The sequence below is a fragment of the Nicotiana tomentosiformis genome, chromosome 11 (assembly GCF_000390325.3).
Source record: "Nicotiana tomentosiformis chromosome 11, ASM39032v3, whole genome shotgun sequence".
In the NCBI taxonomy this organism is placed as follows: domain Eukaryota; kingdom Viridiplantae; phylum Streptophyta; class Magnoliopsida; order Solanales; family Solanaceae; genus Nicotiana; species Nicotiana tomentosiformis.
Genome location: NC_090822.1, coordinates 121,103,478 through 121,122,319, shown reverse-complemented (window position 1 = coordinate 121,122,319; position 18,842 = coordinate 121,103,478). Strand labels below are relative to the sequence as shown.

At 36.6% G+C, this 18,842-nt stretch overlaps 1 protein-coding gene and 1 long non-coding RNA gene across 2 annotated transcripts; both read left to right on the top strand.

Annotated features, from left to right (window-relative positions):
• The first annotated feature begins 645 nt into the window (after positions 1 to 645).
• On the top strand, positions 646 to 2,197 carry LOC138900728 (uncharacterized). The gene is made up of 2 exons (XR_011411954.1): positions 646 to 1,782; positions 1,991 to 2,197. It is a non-coding gene; the product is annotated as an uncharacterized lncRNA (long non-coding RNA).
• A 7,803-nt stretch (positions 2,198 to 10,000) lies between these two features.
• Positions 10,001 to 10,369, top strand: LOC108944009 (uncharacterized). Its single transcript, XM_070189905.1, has one exon. The coding sequence runs from the start codon at positions 10,001 to 10,003 to the stop codon at positions 10,367 to 10,369; it is 369 nt and encodes a 122-aa protein (XP_070046006.1).
• The last annotated feature ends 8,473 nt before the right edge of the window (positions 10,370 to 18,842 follow it).

The following is an 18,842-nucleotide window of genomic DNA, read 5'->3' as shown; positions in this document are numbered from 1 at the left end:
TTCAGCAACAAAGGTTAAGAATCATATAATTAAATGAAAGATTCTATCATAGCAAAAAATCTTCATAAACAAATATATTCAATTTACTTTAAAAAAAAATCAAGAAATGTTATCCAGATTAGACAATTAGCACAAAACATAATCCAAACTATCATGTATTAAAAAATGGCTGGAAAGAACGAATGAATGAAAGAAAAAAGGTATGGCATTAGCAAAACACTCCTAAAAGTAACAGGAAAGAAATAGTACCTGATTTTAGAGAGATTGCATGGAAGAAATTCTAAGGAAATGAAAGACTAATAGTACAACTTTATCAAGGAATTAAAAAGGTGCGGCAGTTGCAACTTTATAATGATTTACTCAGTTCATTGTACCTATCTTTACGGAATTGTCTTTTCATTTACTTGGTTTATTGTAGACTGTAGTACACATTTATGATTCGTTGAAGGTAATTTACTTTTTGGTACAAAACTATAATAGGAATAGTGTTTTAGAAAAGGGCAAAAATTGACACTCAAGTTTTAATAGGTAATTAGGTAATTCAAGTTTGTGGAGGTTCCCACTTTTAGTATAAAATATAATATAATAATTGATATGACACGATGATATGATTATATGGAATAATTGATTGCAAGTTGACTCAGTTCCAGATGGCTCGGATGGAGGCTATTCTTGGGCCTGATTCAGAGCCATTTGGAACCTTTGTTTTCGATCACCAGTGGAGCTTCGAGGAAAAGGATTCGGAGAAAGAATCCGAGGAGGAGTCAATGTTCAACATGATGAAGAAGTACGATCCTGACTCCTTTGCTATTAAGCTTTCTAACTTTCTTCGCCCTCACCAGGACCTTCATATTCGTGAAAAGTGTGCTTATCTCCTTTGCAAGTTGCTTACTGATGATGATGACTTGTGTACTTGGCGCAATCTAAAGTGTCGCCACTCAATCAAGCATCAAGTGTATGATTCTTGATCATATATCCCTCAATCAAGAATCAGAGTTCATCATCCATCAGCTCCTTAAAACCGTTTGGAAGCTGGTTGATTCACTTCTACCAGATAACGCCTGGCCTAAATTATTGCCATCCTTGTACCAATGCGTCGCTGATTCCAGTTCAACCCAATACTTAAAAGGGGAAGCTTGCGCGATATTTACTACACTAGCTAAGGACATAGGCGAAACAACAGTCCCTTGCGTAAAAGATTTGCCCCCAATATTCCTTAATGTACTGAGTGATGATACCCTCGATATCTACATGAGGATTGCCGCCACAGCCCACAAGATCTGTGATCACCTTCATTCAGTGCGTACCGAGTTCAAATGAAAATGGATATATATTGTTTCAACTCGTAGCATTTCAGATGTGCTTTTTTTTGCTGGAAAACTGCTTAAATTTAAAGTATTAGTGTTAGAATAGTATAATTTTTATCCTTAGATTGCTTATTCACTTGTGATCATTAATTTGATATCAGTTGTTACCTTCAGATGTCAAGAACGATATTGAACTGATGAGAAATCGTCAGAGATAAACGTTCCACTTGCACCCATCAAAATTTCATTGTGCATGTTGAAATATGATAAAAGCAAACATATAGATTTTGTTATTCGTAGATAAAGTGATGTTCCTCCGATGTACTAGGTAATATTGTTATAATTTCTTCACAATTGTTATTCTGAATATCCTTTTGTAGATTATTCCAGTTTGGTTGAATTGTCTGCCTATAAATGGTGACGTGTATGAAGCCAAATATGTTCATGACCTACTACTATGTTCAATGGTTGAAAGGTAATTAGTTTGCTCCAGTTTTCATCCTTATCGGGTCTTCACATTAGTATTTCAAATCTTCATTATAATTTGATTCATATACTTTATTCAGTAAAGCTAGGAAGAAAGATTACAATATAGATTCTTTTGTTTTATAATTTTCGAATGCTAGCTCATATATTAATGCCTTTCTGTTCTTCAGAGTTTTACCAAATTTTGTCACTTGCAGGTTAGACAGACAACTTATTGGTCCCAACTATCAGGGCCTTCCAAAGATTATTTCAGTTTTTGCAGAGGTTGGTTTGAAATCATAACTATTTTATGAGCTGTTCATATTGAGATTGACATAAAGATTTCTCAACTATGATTCTTTTATCTATTCTTGTAAGAAGAACATTAAAACCTTTTGACATTTTACAAATTACATTTTTCTGTATTACTCGTTTGTTGAGGTATCTTCAGAAAACACTACCACCAGCCATGTGGGAATCAGCATGGTCTTATCTTTTGCCTCGGCAGGTGATGGAATTGAAATCCATTCTATCACCCAAGAAAGATGCTAACTTTTAACCAATTCAATCATACCACTAATTTTTGTTGGATCAAATTTTTTGATGGTAAAAAATGGTGTAATGCTCTCTCCAACTCAGTTCGCCGAGGCGCTGACTTGGTACCAAATGAACCCTTAGCCTGCCTTCAGTTTTTCCAATCATCATTTACATTTGTTCGGCCATGTTAAGGCTGTTTTTTGTAATCAAGCTAGTGGCCTTCACTTCCATTAAAAAAAGAATTTGCTTTGGTATTAAGCTTAGAAGACTTTCTACGAGTCATGATTTAGCACCAAATATTATTGCTGCCTCTAAACCATTTAAACCTAAGAGGAATTTGTTTGATGGGCAGTAAAATAATAAGGCTCAAGATATGAATAAACAATCCAATATGACAAATTAACTCGGCAAATCAATTATCAAATATCAACATTCATGTAAAACCATAACCCCAGAATAAACGAGTTTAGCCACGCATAGTCATGGTAGCAATCTCAACTAACTCCCTAGAATACATAAAATTCAATAAAAGAAGGGAAAAGTAAGAACTCAAGACGAATTTCGTGGTTTTCAAACTCTATGATGGCTTTTCTCTGCTTCCAAGTGTGTTCGATGACCTAAAGAGACGTTTTTGACTTATATATTACGTATAATAGTCGTGGGCCAAGATTTTCCTTTTCCTTTTCCGAATTAACTTCAGAGATTGATGCTGAGTTGGATGCTTCACGAATGCCTCAACTTGAACTTCTCAGCATCGGATGCTAGGGTGGATGTTTCGCGTCCACCATATATTCCCTCAAGCCTTGCTGCGCCCAGGTGTGGATGCTAAGGTGGATGCCTTCTTGAGACTTCACTGCTAAGGGTACTTCAAATAACTTTTTTTCCTAGGTTGGATGCGACGCATCCACCCTCTTCTTCTATAGCTGGAACATTGTTTTCTTCATATTTGTGTACTCCAAATATACTAAACCATCACACACATCTTAATTAGTCGTAAAACCAATAATTAACACATATTGGACATTTTTAACACCAAATAGCACCCAAAACCGATTAAAACATAAAAATATGCCCAACATCAATACCTCATACTATTATGCACCAATTCTTTAAGAAACCCAGATTACTATAGAGGCTTTCCTTTTCTTTGCTTTTTAATAGTAAAATTAAGCAACTGCACACTAATATACAAGACACTAGATTAAATATATTGACTTTGTTATATATAAGTGGTAGTCAACCTTGATATCTCTTTCAAAGAGAATAACATAATTTAAAAGTTGCAACATCTCCTAGATTTATGCAAATCGTGGAGATCAATCACTAAAATTAGATAAGAGAAGAAAGATCAATGGGTTGGCTGGCCAGTTCATACATTCTATTTTAATTAGTTGTTAGATTTTAAAATAATCCCATTGGTAAAAGTTTGTGGTGGCTAGGGGTGATCATAAATGCCGGAAAAACCAAACTAAACCAAATAAAAAATCAAACCAAACCGATCAACAAAATTGATACTTTTTTTTGGTTTGGTTTGGTTTTGATTTTTAATTCTAAAAACTGTTCAAATTTGGTTTGATTTTGGTTTTAATAAAAAAATAACCCAAAAAACGAACCAAACCGACTATAGAAATAGCTATTTAAATTTATTATTACGCTTATATGTATGTATAATTTTATACAAAGTTTCTAAAAAATTATGGTACATGTTAACCGTTTGCACTTTTAGACTAGTTCTTTGCTATTATAATAATCTAATTCTTTGCCTTTACATTCTAGTTTGATTGGTAGTTTTCTTTTGCTAAGTACAAAAATTTATTTTATGTTAGAAATAATCTATTTTTAATTGAGTCATTAAATTATTCATCACTATATGATTCAATTATCATCAACGTATCTTGCTAAATGATAGATTCTCAAAGAGCAATTTGTTTGATGTTACGTTGAAAATGTAGTCGTCGGCATATGTATTTGGTAGTGTATGTCATATTTAAGAAAAAATAGATAAATAGCCGAAAAATCACATAAACCGAATCGATAAAAAAATGACTTACTTGGTTTGATTTTTTTAGAGGGAAAAACCAATCCAAATTGAACCATAAATACCCCTAGTGGTGGCATTTTGATGCAATATGTGATGTACGCGCATATCACGAGTTTGAACTCTACCTATTATTAAATGGAGAAGGTTAATTAAAGGATGGGCATATTTTCCATCGAATTCCAAATAGTGTGCCAACTGGTCGTTGGGACTTCTCAGTTAATTTATAAAAAAGAGTGTTATTGTTATAATTATGAATTTTGCTTATGAAAAAGTTCGGTTAACCAATTTAAATGGCTAAAAGGTTATAGGGATAAATATTTGAGATTATTTCACATTTCATCCAGCTTTAATTAGCTTCATAATATTAACCTTCCTTGTAGTTTGTAATATTACGTTTGCCTTCATTATTTAAATTTTTTTTGTAAGAATTACTTTAAATTATTTGATGTTAACATGTAATTTTTTTTGGCAAAATACATAACTTACCCCTGAACTATGGACCAAATTTCTGTTACATACTTTTTATAGACGAAAATCATTTTACACACTCAATCTTTCTAGAGTGTGTAAGATGATCTCACACACTTTTACTATGTGGCATATGCGTGCATAACCAAAGAAATAAAGAGCATGAACACTTAAAAACAAAAATTTCAATCCTTGTTTAAGTGCCACATGTCAAAATTTTAATTATTTTCTTTATTTCTTAAATTATTTGGCCCCCAGAATCCCACCCACTCGCTTCTCTTCTTCTTCCTCATACATTGTCCCCCTTTTTCAACATCTTTTACACATAAAATTTACTCACGATGTCCCCTTTGGGACATCACAGAATAACTTCTTAGTATCTCATCTCTATTTCGACATCAGATTAAGTTTCATATTCGACTGACATAACAACTACATTTTTTAACTTTAACTAAGATTTGAGTTTTACTTCAATAATAAATTAATTACTGCTCTTGGAAGTAATCTATAATAGAGTTTAAACATATAATGTATCTGGAATTTGGTGGTTTGCTGGTCGGAGAAGTTGACGGCGAATTAGGCAGCCATAATATCTTTTTTAATTTGGAGTTTGGGGTCGTGATTTTCTTGTGTTAGATTTGAAATTAAAATCAAAAATTTGAAACTAAATCTATTTAGGCTACTAAGTTTTGGTTTGAAATCGGAAGGTGGTGGTTCCGGTATTATCGGCAGCAATGGAGAGCGAAGGAGAACAGAAAGAAATGGAAAGAAGGGTGTAACTTTAATTTTCTTGTAGGATATGGAAGATAGATGAATGTGGAGAAGGGTGGCAATGAAGATATCTAATTTCATGGTTATGGGGTGTTCGACGAGATGAGATGAAAGGGGTAATTTGCAGAGAAGAGAAAGAGATGAAATGAAAAAGATGGTTAAGGGGTATAATTATAATTTTATGTGGTTTATTTTTTTAATAAAAATAATGACACGTGTTATGACTTTATTAGTGCGTGACATTGCACATGTTTTGAAAAATCTCGTAAAAAAAAAAGTGATGTGTCTTAGGCACACTTTGTAAAGGTTGGGTGTGTAAGGTAATTTTCGTCCGTAAAAAGTGTATAACAAAAATTTGGTCCATAGTTCAGGAGGTAAGTTATGTATTTTACCTAACTTTTTTATATGCAAATATATGTTGTCTTACCCAATTCCCGATGTTGTCACGACCCAAAATCCAACTAGTCATGATGGCACCTAACCCAACCCGCTAGGTAAGCCAATTATCAACTATTCAATTCCAATAACAATTATTACAACAATTTAAGTAAAGGAAAAATCTTAATCTTATACATTCCCCAAGAATTGGTAGTACAAATCATGAGCTTCTAAGAATAGAGTATACAAAGTTGGTATGAAGTAATACACCATATGTTTGTAAAGTACATAAACAGAGTTTTATGAATCCAAGGCTACCATAAACAAGAGGCAGCTACAATCGGAACGCAGGTACATCTTCAAATCCAGCTCCCAACGAACACAACAACATTAACAGCCAACATCTGCACGCAAGGTGCAGAAGTGTAGTATGAGTACAACTGACCACATGTACTCAATAAGTAACAAACATAACCTTAGGTTGAAAGTAGTGACGAGTTTGTACTAAGGTCAGAGTTCAACTCCCATAACCAACAACAGTTCATAACAACATAAAGCAAGTAATACCAGAAGTAACTCAACAATCAAATGCTCAATAAAACATGATTTCTGAAAATAGTTCTACCTTTCAAGTACATCAATGAAAACCCAAATCGTTTACCGGAGTTGCCAAAAATATGAATAAGTTTGTTGAAAATATTAATTTTTCCAAAATCCTTTCAATAATAAATAAGATGTTTCTTTTTCTTTCGAGATAACCAGTGTAAATCAAATGCATCACTATGGCTATCGGCCAACATGTGTGAGAAATTATGAATGATGTGATACCGTACAGTATGAGAAAAATACCTCTTTGTGCCTGTATGTCATGTGTGCATGTCAATGCAATGTATCTCAGAGATGAACTCATGTACTCACACTCTCAGAGTACTCAATGTCACTTCTTCTCTCTTTCCACTCGTCATGCTCAACCACTTGGTAGTGTATATGGCCCATACGGCCCAAGAAAATCCATCCTGGAATATATACAACACTCACTATAAGTCACCCAGTACTGAGGAAAAAGGGCAATCCAACCCTGTGGAAAAATCCATCTCCAGGTAGTAAGTACTTCGGACAAATCCATGTCCAGGAAAATCCATCCCTCAATAGTATCATCCGCGCTCACTAGGGATATGTTATAGACTCCGGAGGGGCCCCTTCAGCTCAAGCGCTATAAACCGCACGGACAACTCACGTGTCATAATATCAATATCTGGATTCGTATGGAAAACTCATGCGCTGCACGGATAACTCACGTGCTATAGTATCAATATCCTCACAAACATGTCCTCGGCCACACTTAGTCATCAATCTCTCCAGTCTCACTCACGGGCTCACAATGCCATGAAACTAGCCCGATAATAATGATATGATGTATCAATAAATATCAACTGAGACTGAGATACGATATGAATGCATGAATATGACTGAGTATGAAATATCAATGAAATCAGTGAAATGACAGCAAGAAACGACCACTATGGGTCCTAACAGTATCGTCACAAAGCCTAAACATGACATCTAGCATGATTGATAACTCAATTACTTTATCACATGGTCCACGCTCACATGCCCGTCACCTAGCATGTTCGTCACCTCAATACCAAATACATAACACGTATAATCAGGGTTCATACCCTCAGCTCTAACATTAGAAGAGTTACTTACCTCGAACAAGACGAATCCAATGCAGAGCAGGCTAAACAATGCTCCAGAAATCCCATTCCGTGCGTATCAACTCGTGAACGACTCGAATCTAGCCACAATAAATTTGATTCAGTCCACACAATTTATAGGAATTAATCCCATATCAAAATTCTAATGTTTTCCACAAAATCTAAAATTACATTCCAAAAATCGTACGTCTCGTAATCAGATGAAACTCACAAAATTTGACAACCCAACTAAATACAAGTTCAACCATACTAATTTGACTCAAATCCGACTCCGAATCGGTGTTCAAATCTCGAAAATTTATTTTATGAAATTGTAGAAAATTCCTCTGATTTCTCTCGAAAAATCAATATTCACGCCGAAAATGAAGATTAATTCATGAAATATAATCACAAGGGAATCAAGAACACATACCCCAAGTTGTGTGGCAATATTCCTCTCCAAAATCGCCCAACCCAAGCTACAAAATGTCCAAAATGAGAAAATACCGGAAACTCTCGTTTTAAATACTGCCCCAGCGACTTCCGCATCTGCGGACAAGGGGTCGCACCTGCGACCCTCGCTTCTACGGAAATATTTCGCACCTGTGCTGCCCCGCTCACCATTTTCCGCTTCTACGCCCACTCGTTCGCACCTGCAGCCTCGCAGATGCGGGCAAAATTCTCGCACCTGGTTGCGGGCACATGCGGCCGCACAATCTTGGCCGCTTCTGCGACTGGTTGCGCGCACATGCGGCCGCACAATCTTGGCCGCTTCTGCGACTGGTTGCGTGCACATGCGGCCTCGCACATGCGGTCAGACCTCCGCAGGTGTGAAAATACCAGAAGCAAAATTTCCAACAGTGGTTTTAAGTCCGAATTTGATCCGTTAACCATCCAAAACTCACCCGAGGCCCCCAGTATTTCAACCAAATACATTAATTAGTCCTAAAACATACCACGGGCATACTCGAGGCCTCAAATCACATCAAACAATATTAAAATGATGAATCGCACCTCAAATCAAAATCTATGAACTTTAAATTTTTAAATTCTATATCTTGTGCCGAAACACATCAAATCAATCCGGAATGACTTCAAATTTTGTACACAAGTCACATTTCACATTATAGACTTATTCCAATTTCCAGAATCTGATTCCGACCCCGATATCAAAAAGTCACTCCCTCAGTCAAACTTTTTCAAAATTCAGCTGTCACCATTTCAAGCTTAATTCCACTACGGACCTCCAAATAATTTTTTGGACACTAAGTCCAAAATTACCATACGGAGCTATTGGAATCATCAAAATTTAAATCCGAGGTCGTTTATGCATAAGTCAGCATCCGGTCAACTCTTTCCAACTTAAGTTTTTAATTATGAGACTAAGTGTCTCATTTCAATCCGAAATCTTTCCGGATCCGAACCAAATAATACGATAAGTCATAAAATAACTGTAAAGCATAAGTTGAGCAGTAAATGGGGCTGTAATAATCAAAACGACTGGTCGGGTCGTTACAGATGCAGATTAGTTTTGTTTTCTCTGTAACTTTTGATTTTGGAAAGGATGTTAAAGAGTTAGGTTGTTGTTGGTTGGGGGGGGGGGGGGAGGGGTGAGTAGGGAAATGATATGAAAAAAATAGAACTTTAAAAGTTTTCTGATTAATTTGTAATTGGTTTTGGACTTCCACTTTGAATAAGGACATGGGTAGAGGTCTCTTACAAAATTAAAGGGTCTTTACATAAATAGTCGGTTGAATTTACTGTTTATTTTTCCTTTTATACGAATTATACACAGTTCTACATGGATTATATATATATATATTATACATCTATCGGCTAAATTTAGTTTAAACGGGTAAGTAGATGGCTATTTAGGTTAATTCTTCTCAGATTAAGGTGTGTAACTAGCTTTTCCAAACAAGTTTAGAGTGCAACTCACGTATTTTCCCCCTTTGTTAAATATACGTATAAGTAGTCAACTTTGATATCTCTTTCAAAGAGAGTAACATAATCTGAAAATTGCAATATCTCCTAGATTTATGCAAATGTGGAGGGCAACCACCAAAATTAGATAAATGTAGACTTTTTGGAAGCGGGAAGAGGGGAGTTGACCTTTAATATTGTATTGGTTGTTGATATATATACATAAGGGGTTTAAGTTAAATGCCAGGGGTAGGTGACCTTTTTAAAACAATTTTGAAGCAAAAAAGGGAGTTAACCTTAATATTTACATTGTTGGAGGAGGTGTCTATAATATATATATGTATTCGGTTTTATTTATATTTGGGGAAATAGCTAATGATGCAGTTGTGAATAACGAGCTGACTCTGATTAAGATGGAGGCAATTTTGGGGTGTGACTCAGAGGCATTTCAAACCTTTATTTCCTATCACTACACCTACAACTCCGAGGAAACAAAGTCGGGGGCTAAGTCAATGTTCAACATGATGAAGCAAACTAATCCAGAGTCCCTTGCTCTTAAGTTTGTTGATCATCTTGGCCCTTTCTACGACATTTATACTCGTCAAGTGTGTTCTGATGAACTCCTTAGCGAGTTGCTTAATGATGAAGACTTATACACTTGGCTTAATCTAAGCGTCTCCACTCAGTCCACAATCAAATGTATGATCCTTGATCGTATGAACCATGAAGATTCAGAATTCATTAGCCAAGAGCTCCTTAGAACCGTTTCAAAGCTGGTATAGGTTTTAGCACAGCACATGCTGTCATTTATTATAATAAAGCTGGCGAAGAATGGACCTAGGTTCTTGAGGAGGTAGCTAGTAGATGTAGTGGGTACCATGTTTGACATAGCAGAGGATAAGAGTTTGAATGGAAGGACAAGGCACTTGGCAATTGAGTTCGTGTTAGCTTTGGTTGAGGCTAGGGAGAAGGCCCCTGGTATGATGAAGAAGTTGCCTTTGTTTACAAACACTTGTTTTGCAGTGTTGTTGAATTTGTTACTAGCTATTAAGGATGAACCTAGTTGGCATAGTTCGGAGGACCAGGCAGGGGAAACTAACAACTTCATTTTTGGAGCAGTCGTATTTAGACCGGGTTTATAAAGCATTAGGTGGTAGGACTATCGCTCATATTATTGTAATGTCACGAGCATCACATGTGACTTGTTAGTTAGGCTGTTAGTTAGGCAGCTTATGGTAGTTATGGCTGTTAATATAAGTTAAGGGTAGATTAGTCATTTTACTTTTTTACTAATCATCTTCTTCTTAGCTTCTTGTATATAACGATACAGTAGTGCTCAATGTAGCTGTGGCTTGAATATTTCACAATTCACCGACTCTCTCTCTCACAATTGCTTCTAGAACTTTCCTCCATTAGAGACCTTCGATAATCACTGTGTTTTAGCATGGTATCAGAGCAGCGTAACTGGATTACATCACGCTAGATCTCTGAATTCTTCTCTTTTTTTGTTCTTATCACCGATTAATCGAGATTTGTTGAAGCTCGCCAAATTTCATCCATGACAAAGTTTGATTCGTCAATGTCGGAGATGGCGATAATTGATCACAATCATCCACTGTATATTGGACCTTCTGATACTCCTAGTTCAGTCGTTATACCTGTGAAGCTTACAGGCTCCGAGAATTATGGGCTATGGAGTAGATCGATGAGAATAGCACTTTTGGGGAAGAAAATATTAGGTTTTATCACTGGTAGATGTAGCAGGAGCTGTTGGAGTAGTGGGAGACATGCAATGCCATTGTTCTCTCATGGATTATGAACAATATGGCACCAGAACTTCTAGGTGGAGTTGTATATGCATCTGATGCATATCTAGTGGGGGAAGATTTGCGAGAAAGGTTCAACAAGGTAAATCGTGTTAGGATATTTCAATTGCACCATGAAATTGCCACACTATCTCAAGGAACTAGTTCTGTTTCAGTGTATTTTTCAATATTAAAGGGATTATGGCATGAATATGATGTTTTGGTTCCATTTCCTAACTGTTGTGAGAAATTGAAAGAGCATGTAGAAAATTTGCATCAACAAAGAGTTATGCAGTTTCTATCTGGTTTGAATGAGTCATATGATCAAGTTAGAAGACAAATCCTTATGAAAACAAATGCACCTAGTCTAAACTAAACTTATGCCATGATTATTCAAGATGAGAGTCAATAGAAAATAAGAGTGAATGCTGTAATGTCTAATAAGATAGAGCCATTAGCTATGCAAGAAGGACGAGGAAGAGGAAGGAGACAAAACCTACAATGTGAGTTTTGTCATCTTAAGGGACATACTAAGGAAAATTATTATAAGATTGTTAGTTATCCTGCTGATTTTTTCCCTAGAAGGAGATATGGTGAAGGAGTAAGCACTCAAGGTGATTGGCAACAGAATCCTCGCACTAGAAATCAAAATATTTGGAATGGGACAAATAATGGTAAATCTGGATGGAACAATCCTAATACCGGTAAGCAAGGTGGCAATAGTGGCAATGTTGGTAAACCAGGTGGCTGGAGAAGAGAACGTATGGCTATGATTAACAATGCGGATGTAAGTACATATTCTATGTAGGATATAGGTGATGGTCCCTCTAGAGTTGTTGAGCACAAGGGATATCACTTGTCACGACCCAATTTCACCTATAGGTCGTGATGGCGCCCAACACTACAGCTAGGCAAGCCAACTAATAAGTCAAACATACATTGGTTAAACTTTTATTCCAAGAAGATAATAAAATATAAATTTCTACCAATGTGTGTGCCAAGACCCGGTGTCACAAGTACATGAGCATCTAGTAGATTATACAAAACTTCAAATACTGTTTGAAATGAAATAGACAGAATATAAATATAAGAAGCGACACTGGTAGCTGCAGAACGGCTCAGAAAGGCAGCTCACCACTATGCCTCGGGATGACGTGGGTATGTGATGATAGGTCCTCCACTAGTACCTGTCTCAGATCCTGCACAAAAAGTGCAGCAAGTGTAGTATGAGTACGTAAACAACGTGTACCCAGTAAGTATCAAGCCTAATCTCGAAGTGGTAGAGACGAGATGGCCGACTTTGACACTCACTATAGGTCAATAATAATTGAAATAAAACTAGGATATTTAAATCAGCATGATTTACAGAATTTACAATAATTTATTTAATCAGCGAAAATAATCAAATTCCTTCAAATGTAACAATTCTCAATATATTAATTAAATTCCTTCAATTCAAATAAATTCTAATTTATCAATTAAATCTCATTTACATGAGTAACAATTAATTCCTAAACAAGCAAGAATAATAATTCATTAAATTCCAAGAATTTTTCAATTTATTAATTAGCTTCACAAGCTGAAATAAATTATTAAAGTATCGTGTAATTATTATTATTAAGCACGATTTCTGCCGAGGACGTACGACCCGATCCAGAGTGTCGTGTACACTGCCGAGGGACGTGCGACGCGATCCATAGATGCATCTATCCTGCCGAGGCGTTCGGCCCGCTCCACAAGAAAGGAGAACATTTTCTTATGTGCCTCCGGAAGGAGAGTATATTTATTATAAGATAAATTTGGGAGGAGAATAATTTCTTTTAATAATTAATTGATTTAAACAAAAATTAAGCATATGAGATTTCCATCCTTTAATATCTTTATCTAATAATTCACAATATATTCATATATATCAATTAATATTAATTAATAACAAAATACAATTTACACAAGTTAGGCATGCTTTGAGTCCTAAACTATCCGGACTTTAGCATTAATAGTAGCTACGCACGGACTCTCGTCACCTCGTGCGTACGTAGCCCCCACAATTTAGCAACAATTGTTTAATCTTAATCACCTATGAGGTAATTTCCCCCTCACAAGATTAGATAAAAGACTTACCTCGTCTTTCTCCAATTTAATCCACAATTATGCCTTTTTCACGATTATCCAACTCTGTCTGGCTCGAATCTAGCCAAAATAATTCGATACAATCACTAAAAATTATAGGAAATAAATTCTATAAGGAAATATCACATTTTAAATAAAAATCCCGAAATTAATTAAAAATTCGCCCGCGGGGCCCACATCTCGAAATCCGGAAAAAGTTATAAAATTCGACAACCCATTCAATTACGAGTCCAACCATACCAGTTTCACTCAATTTTGACTCCGAATCGATACCGAAATCTCAAAATTTCGTTTCTATGAGATTTCTAAACTTTTCCAAATCTCAAAATACTAATTAAATTGTGAAAAACAATGATACACTTATATATGTAGACCAAATCCGAGTTAGAATCACTTACCCCAATGTTTTTCCCTTGAAAATCTGCCAAAAGTCATCTCTGCTCAAGCTCAAGTTCGTCAAAAATGGCAAATGGGATGAATGCCCTCTTTTTATAAAACTGCCCAGCAGCCTTCGGAACTGGTCCTCGAACTGGGCCTCGATCGCGGCATCGAACATGTGCCTTCGATCAGGGCATCGAGCTTGGGTCTCGATCCTAGCCCTCAAGCCATACCTTCGATCATGCCCTCGAGCCTTGCCTTCGATCGCGGCTTCGATCATAGGCTCGAGCCTGGACCTCGGTCATGGCCTCGATCAGGGTATCGAGGTTGGGCCTTCGATCATAGCCTCAATCATGGCATCGAGCTTGAGCCTTTTATCGTGACCCTCGATCTTGGGTCTCGATCCTAGCCCTCGAGCTGGACCTTCGATCATGGCCCTCGAGTTGGACCTTCGATCATGGCTTCGATACACTAGCTCGAGCCTGTACTTCGTCAACCCTGGGCTCGATACCTGGGCTCGATATCTGGGCTCGATCACAGCCCAGAATGTCCAACAGAAGAGGAAAAATTGCAGCAGCCTTTTAACTCATATTTTTGATCCGTTAACCATCCGAAACTCACCCGAGGCCCTCGGGACCTCAACCAAATATACCAACAAGTCCTAAAACATCATACGAACTTAGTCGAACCTTTAAATCACATCAAACAATGCTAAAACTATGAATTATACCCCAATTCAAGTTTAATGAAACTAAGAGTTTTCAACTTCTACATTTAATGTCGGAACCTATCAAATCAACTCCGATTGACCTCAAATTTTATACACAAGTCATAAATTACATCGGAGCTATGAAAATTTTCGAAACTGGATTCCGACTCCGGTATCAAAAAGTCAACTCATCGGTCAAACTTCCAAACTTTAAATTCCTATTTTAGCCATTTCAAGCCTAATTTCACTACGGACTTCCAAATAAAATTTCGATCATGCTCCTAAGTCCAAAATCACCATACGGAGATGTTGGAATCATCTAAATTCTATTCCGGGGTCGTTTTCTAAAAATATTGACCGAAGTCAAACTTAGCACTTTAAGGCCAACTTAAGGAACCAAATAGTCTGGTTTCACCCCAAACACTTCCAAATCCCAAACCAACCATCCCCGCAAGTCATAAATCATTATAAGCACCTATGGAAAGTTTTATTTTAGGGAACGGGGTTCTAAAAGTTAAAATGACCGGTTGGGTCATTACATCACTACTTCACAAATGTCCAATACAATCAAATTCTGAATCTCTTGAACAAGGAATCAAATCCTGAGTCAAACATGGAAAACATGGAAGGTGCAGGAGCAGGTGAGGTTAATTGTCTGATGAGCAACTTTACACAAAAATCACAGGAGAAGGAATGGGTTGTAGATTCAGGTGCTACCCATCACATCACTTCTAATTTAGAATTATTATCAGATGTTAAATGTATAATAAAAACTGATAGGGATAGAGTGCATCTTCCAACTGGAGAGCAAGCTGATATTACTCACATTGGTAGTGCAACCCTATTAGACAAGAGAGAGATCAAGGATGTGCTTTATGCTCCTAATTTCAAGTTTAACTTGCTCTAAGTAGCAAAGTTAACAAAGGAACTGAAATGTAATGCCAATTTCTTTCCTGATTTCTGTGTGTTTCGGGATGTTTGGAATGGCAAGGTGAAGGGGATTGGTAAATAAAGAGGAGGATTATATGTGCTTAGAGGACTGGCTAGCAGAATAAAAGCATTCAATGCTGTGAACAGGGAAATCAGAGATTCAAGTGAAGTATGGCACAACAGGCTAGGTCACCCATCTGCATCAGTAATGAAGCATGTAGTAGGTTTAAATAATAAAAACAGTGAAATTTTGCATGAAAATTGTTTGATATGTCCACTAGCAAAGTAGACTAGATTAAATTTTCCATTGAGAAATTCCAAAACAAAAGTAGCATTTCATCTTGTACACATGGACCTATGGGGACCCTATAAGATTTTTACATTTGATAAGAAATAAAATTTCTTAACAATTGTGGATGATTACTCTAGATATACATGGGTGTTCTTTTTGCAGTTAAAATTTGAAGCAGTAGTGGCAATAAAGCGGTTCATTTCCATGGTTCAAACCCATTTGGTATTGTGATTAAAGTGATAAGATCAGATAATGTATCTGAATTCGTTAATGCACAATGTTCTGATCTATTAACAGGTCTTGGTATAATTCACCAAAGCAACTGCCCTTACACTCTACAGAAGAATGGCATAGTGGAAAGAATGCACAGGTATATACTTGACACTACAAGAGCTTTGAAGTTTCAAGGAGCAATTCCAATAAGATATTGGGAGATGTGTGTTAAGACAGCAGTATACCTGATTAATAGGTTGCCATCAATTGTTCTAGGGGCAAAACTCCGTATGAGTTGTTGCACCACAAGAATGCTAATATTACACATTTGAGAGCTATAGGTTGCTTGTGCTATGAAACAAATTTAGTCAAGACAGACAAGTTTGCATAGAGGGCCAAAGCAGCCATTCTCATGGGCTATTCTGAGACACAAAAGGGTTATATTCTGCTTGATTTAACCAGAAAGCAATTTTTTACAAGTAGAGATGTCATATTCAAAGAATCAAAGTTTTCATTTTCTAAGAAAGATGGAAACAGATCATATGATGTACATGAGTACATGGAGCAAAGAACACTGCAATTCTCACCTCTACACACATAGCCAGGTGGAAACATATATGATGGAAATGTTTCAACCTCAACAACAGAAGATATGAGTCTACAAGATAATAAACAGAGTGGTCTGCAAGAGAATCTACTAGTTCTGCAGGAGATAAATACTGATGATATGCAGGAAACTTTACAGAATGTGCATAATTTGGATATTGTTCATGCAGATACATAAAGTGATGAACATCAATGAGGTGTAGATATCTCAGTCAGTAGGCATGAAGATGAAGATTAAGATGAGGAGATTTCAAGACCAGATAGAAAGTCTACAATACAAGTTAAGGAACCAATATGGAGGAAGGATTATGACACAACAAAGAAGACAACTAGCTGCAACTATCATATTTCAAACTACCTGACCTATGATCATACTAGTACAAGTTATTAATGCTACTTGGCTAAGTTCTCTCAACTAACAGAACCATAGACATTTAAAGAAGCAGTGAAGGACAACATGTAGATAGAAGTTATGAAACGAGAAATTAAGGCATTAGAAGATAACAAAACATGGAAAATAGTGAACTTACCATAAGGAAAGAACATTGTTGGATCCAAATGGGTGTACAAGATCAAGTCCAAGGAAAATGGAGAAGTGAAAAGATTTAAGGCAAGGTTAGTAGGAAAAGGATACAGCCAAAGGGAAGGTTTGGACTATCATGACACATTATCACCAGTGGCAAAGATGGTCACAATGATATTTGTCATTTCACTAGCAGCATCAAAAGGTTGGAATCTATTTCAGATGGATATCTATAATGCATTCTTACAAGGAGACTTAAATGAAGAAGTGTACATGGCGTTTCCTGAGGGATTCAGAAGGCAAGGAGAGAAGAAGGTGTGCAAATTACTCAAGTCCTTATATGGACTTAAGCAGGCCTCTCGACAGTGGAATATCAAGATGACTGAGGCTTCACTTAAAGCAGGGTTCCAATAGAGCCATCACGACTACTCACTCTTTACATTGAGAAGTAAAGAGGGGATAGTGATCATTTTAGTGTATGTAGATGATCTCCTCATTACAGGAAGTAGCTCAACACTGGTGAAGAAAGCTAAGGATATATTACATCAGAATTTTAAGGTGAAGGATCTTGGAGAACTTAAATACTCTTTAGGTATTGAGGTTCTAAGGTATAAAAGTGGAGTATTGCTGAATCAAAGGAAATACATACTGGAATTAATCTCAGAAATGGGGATGAGTGGAGCTAAACCTGCAACCACACCATTGGAAGTGAATTCCAAGTTGACAACAATAGAGTATGATCAAGCAAATGGAGTCACAGGGGATCCACCTTTGCATAATGTTAATGCCTATCAAAGGTTAGTAGGAAGGCTTTTATATGTTACTATTACTAGGCCAGACATCAATTATGCAGTGCAGGAAGTGAGTTAGTTTATGCAAGCACCAAAAAGGTCCCACCGGGATGCTGCCTTAAGGGTTGTAAGATACTTGAAAATTACCCTTGGACAAGGGATCTTGATGAGATCTGACTGTGCAGATACTCTCACCTGTTGGTGTGACTCTGACTGGGCAGCATGTCTAAATACTTGAAGATCAGTTACTGGATATGTCATCAAGTTTGGAGATTCATTGATCTCTTGGAAGTCAAAGAAGCAACAGACTGTCTCTAGGAGTTCAGCTGAGGCAGAGTACAGGAGTATGGCAGTTAGCATTGCTGAGGTAACATGGTTACTTGGTCTATTCAAGGAGTTTGGAGTAAGCATAATTCAACCAGTCACAATTCTCAGTGATAGTAAATCAGCAATCCAACTTGCAGCAAATCCTGTGCTTCACGAAAAATCCAAACACATAGAGATTGACTGTCATTTTATTCGAGACAAGATCAAGGAAGGAACAGTCAAGGCAGTGCATGATAATACAATGGAGCTGCAACATGCAGATCTGCTGACTAAATCTTTAGGGAAAGCTCAACATGTTCATCTGCTTGGCTAGCTTGGAGTGTTCAACGTTTTGCACCCTCCAACTTGAGAGGGAATATTGTAATGTCGCGAGCATCACATGTGACTTGTTAGTTAGGTTGTTAGTTAGGCAGCTTATGGTAGTTATGGCTTTTAATATAAGTTAGGGGTAGATTAGTCCTTTTACTTTTTTACTAATCATCTTCTTCTTAGCTTCTTGTATATAACGATACAGTAGTGCTCAATGTAACTGTGGCTTGAACATTTCTCAA

Excerpts from the sequence above, each read along its gene's own strand:
- LOC108944009 (XM_070189905.1), top strand. The coding sequence starts at position 10,001 with ATGGAGGCAATTTTGGGGTGTGACTCAGAGGCATTTCAAACCTTTATT.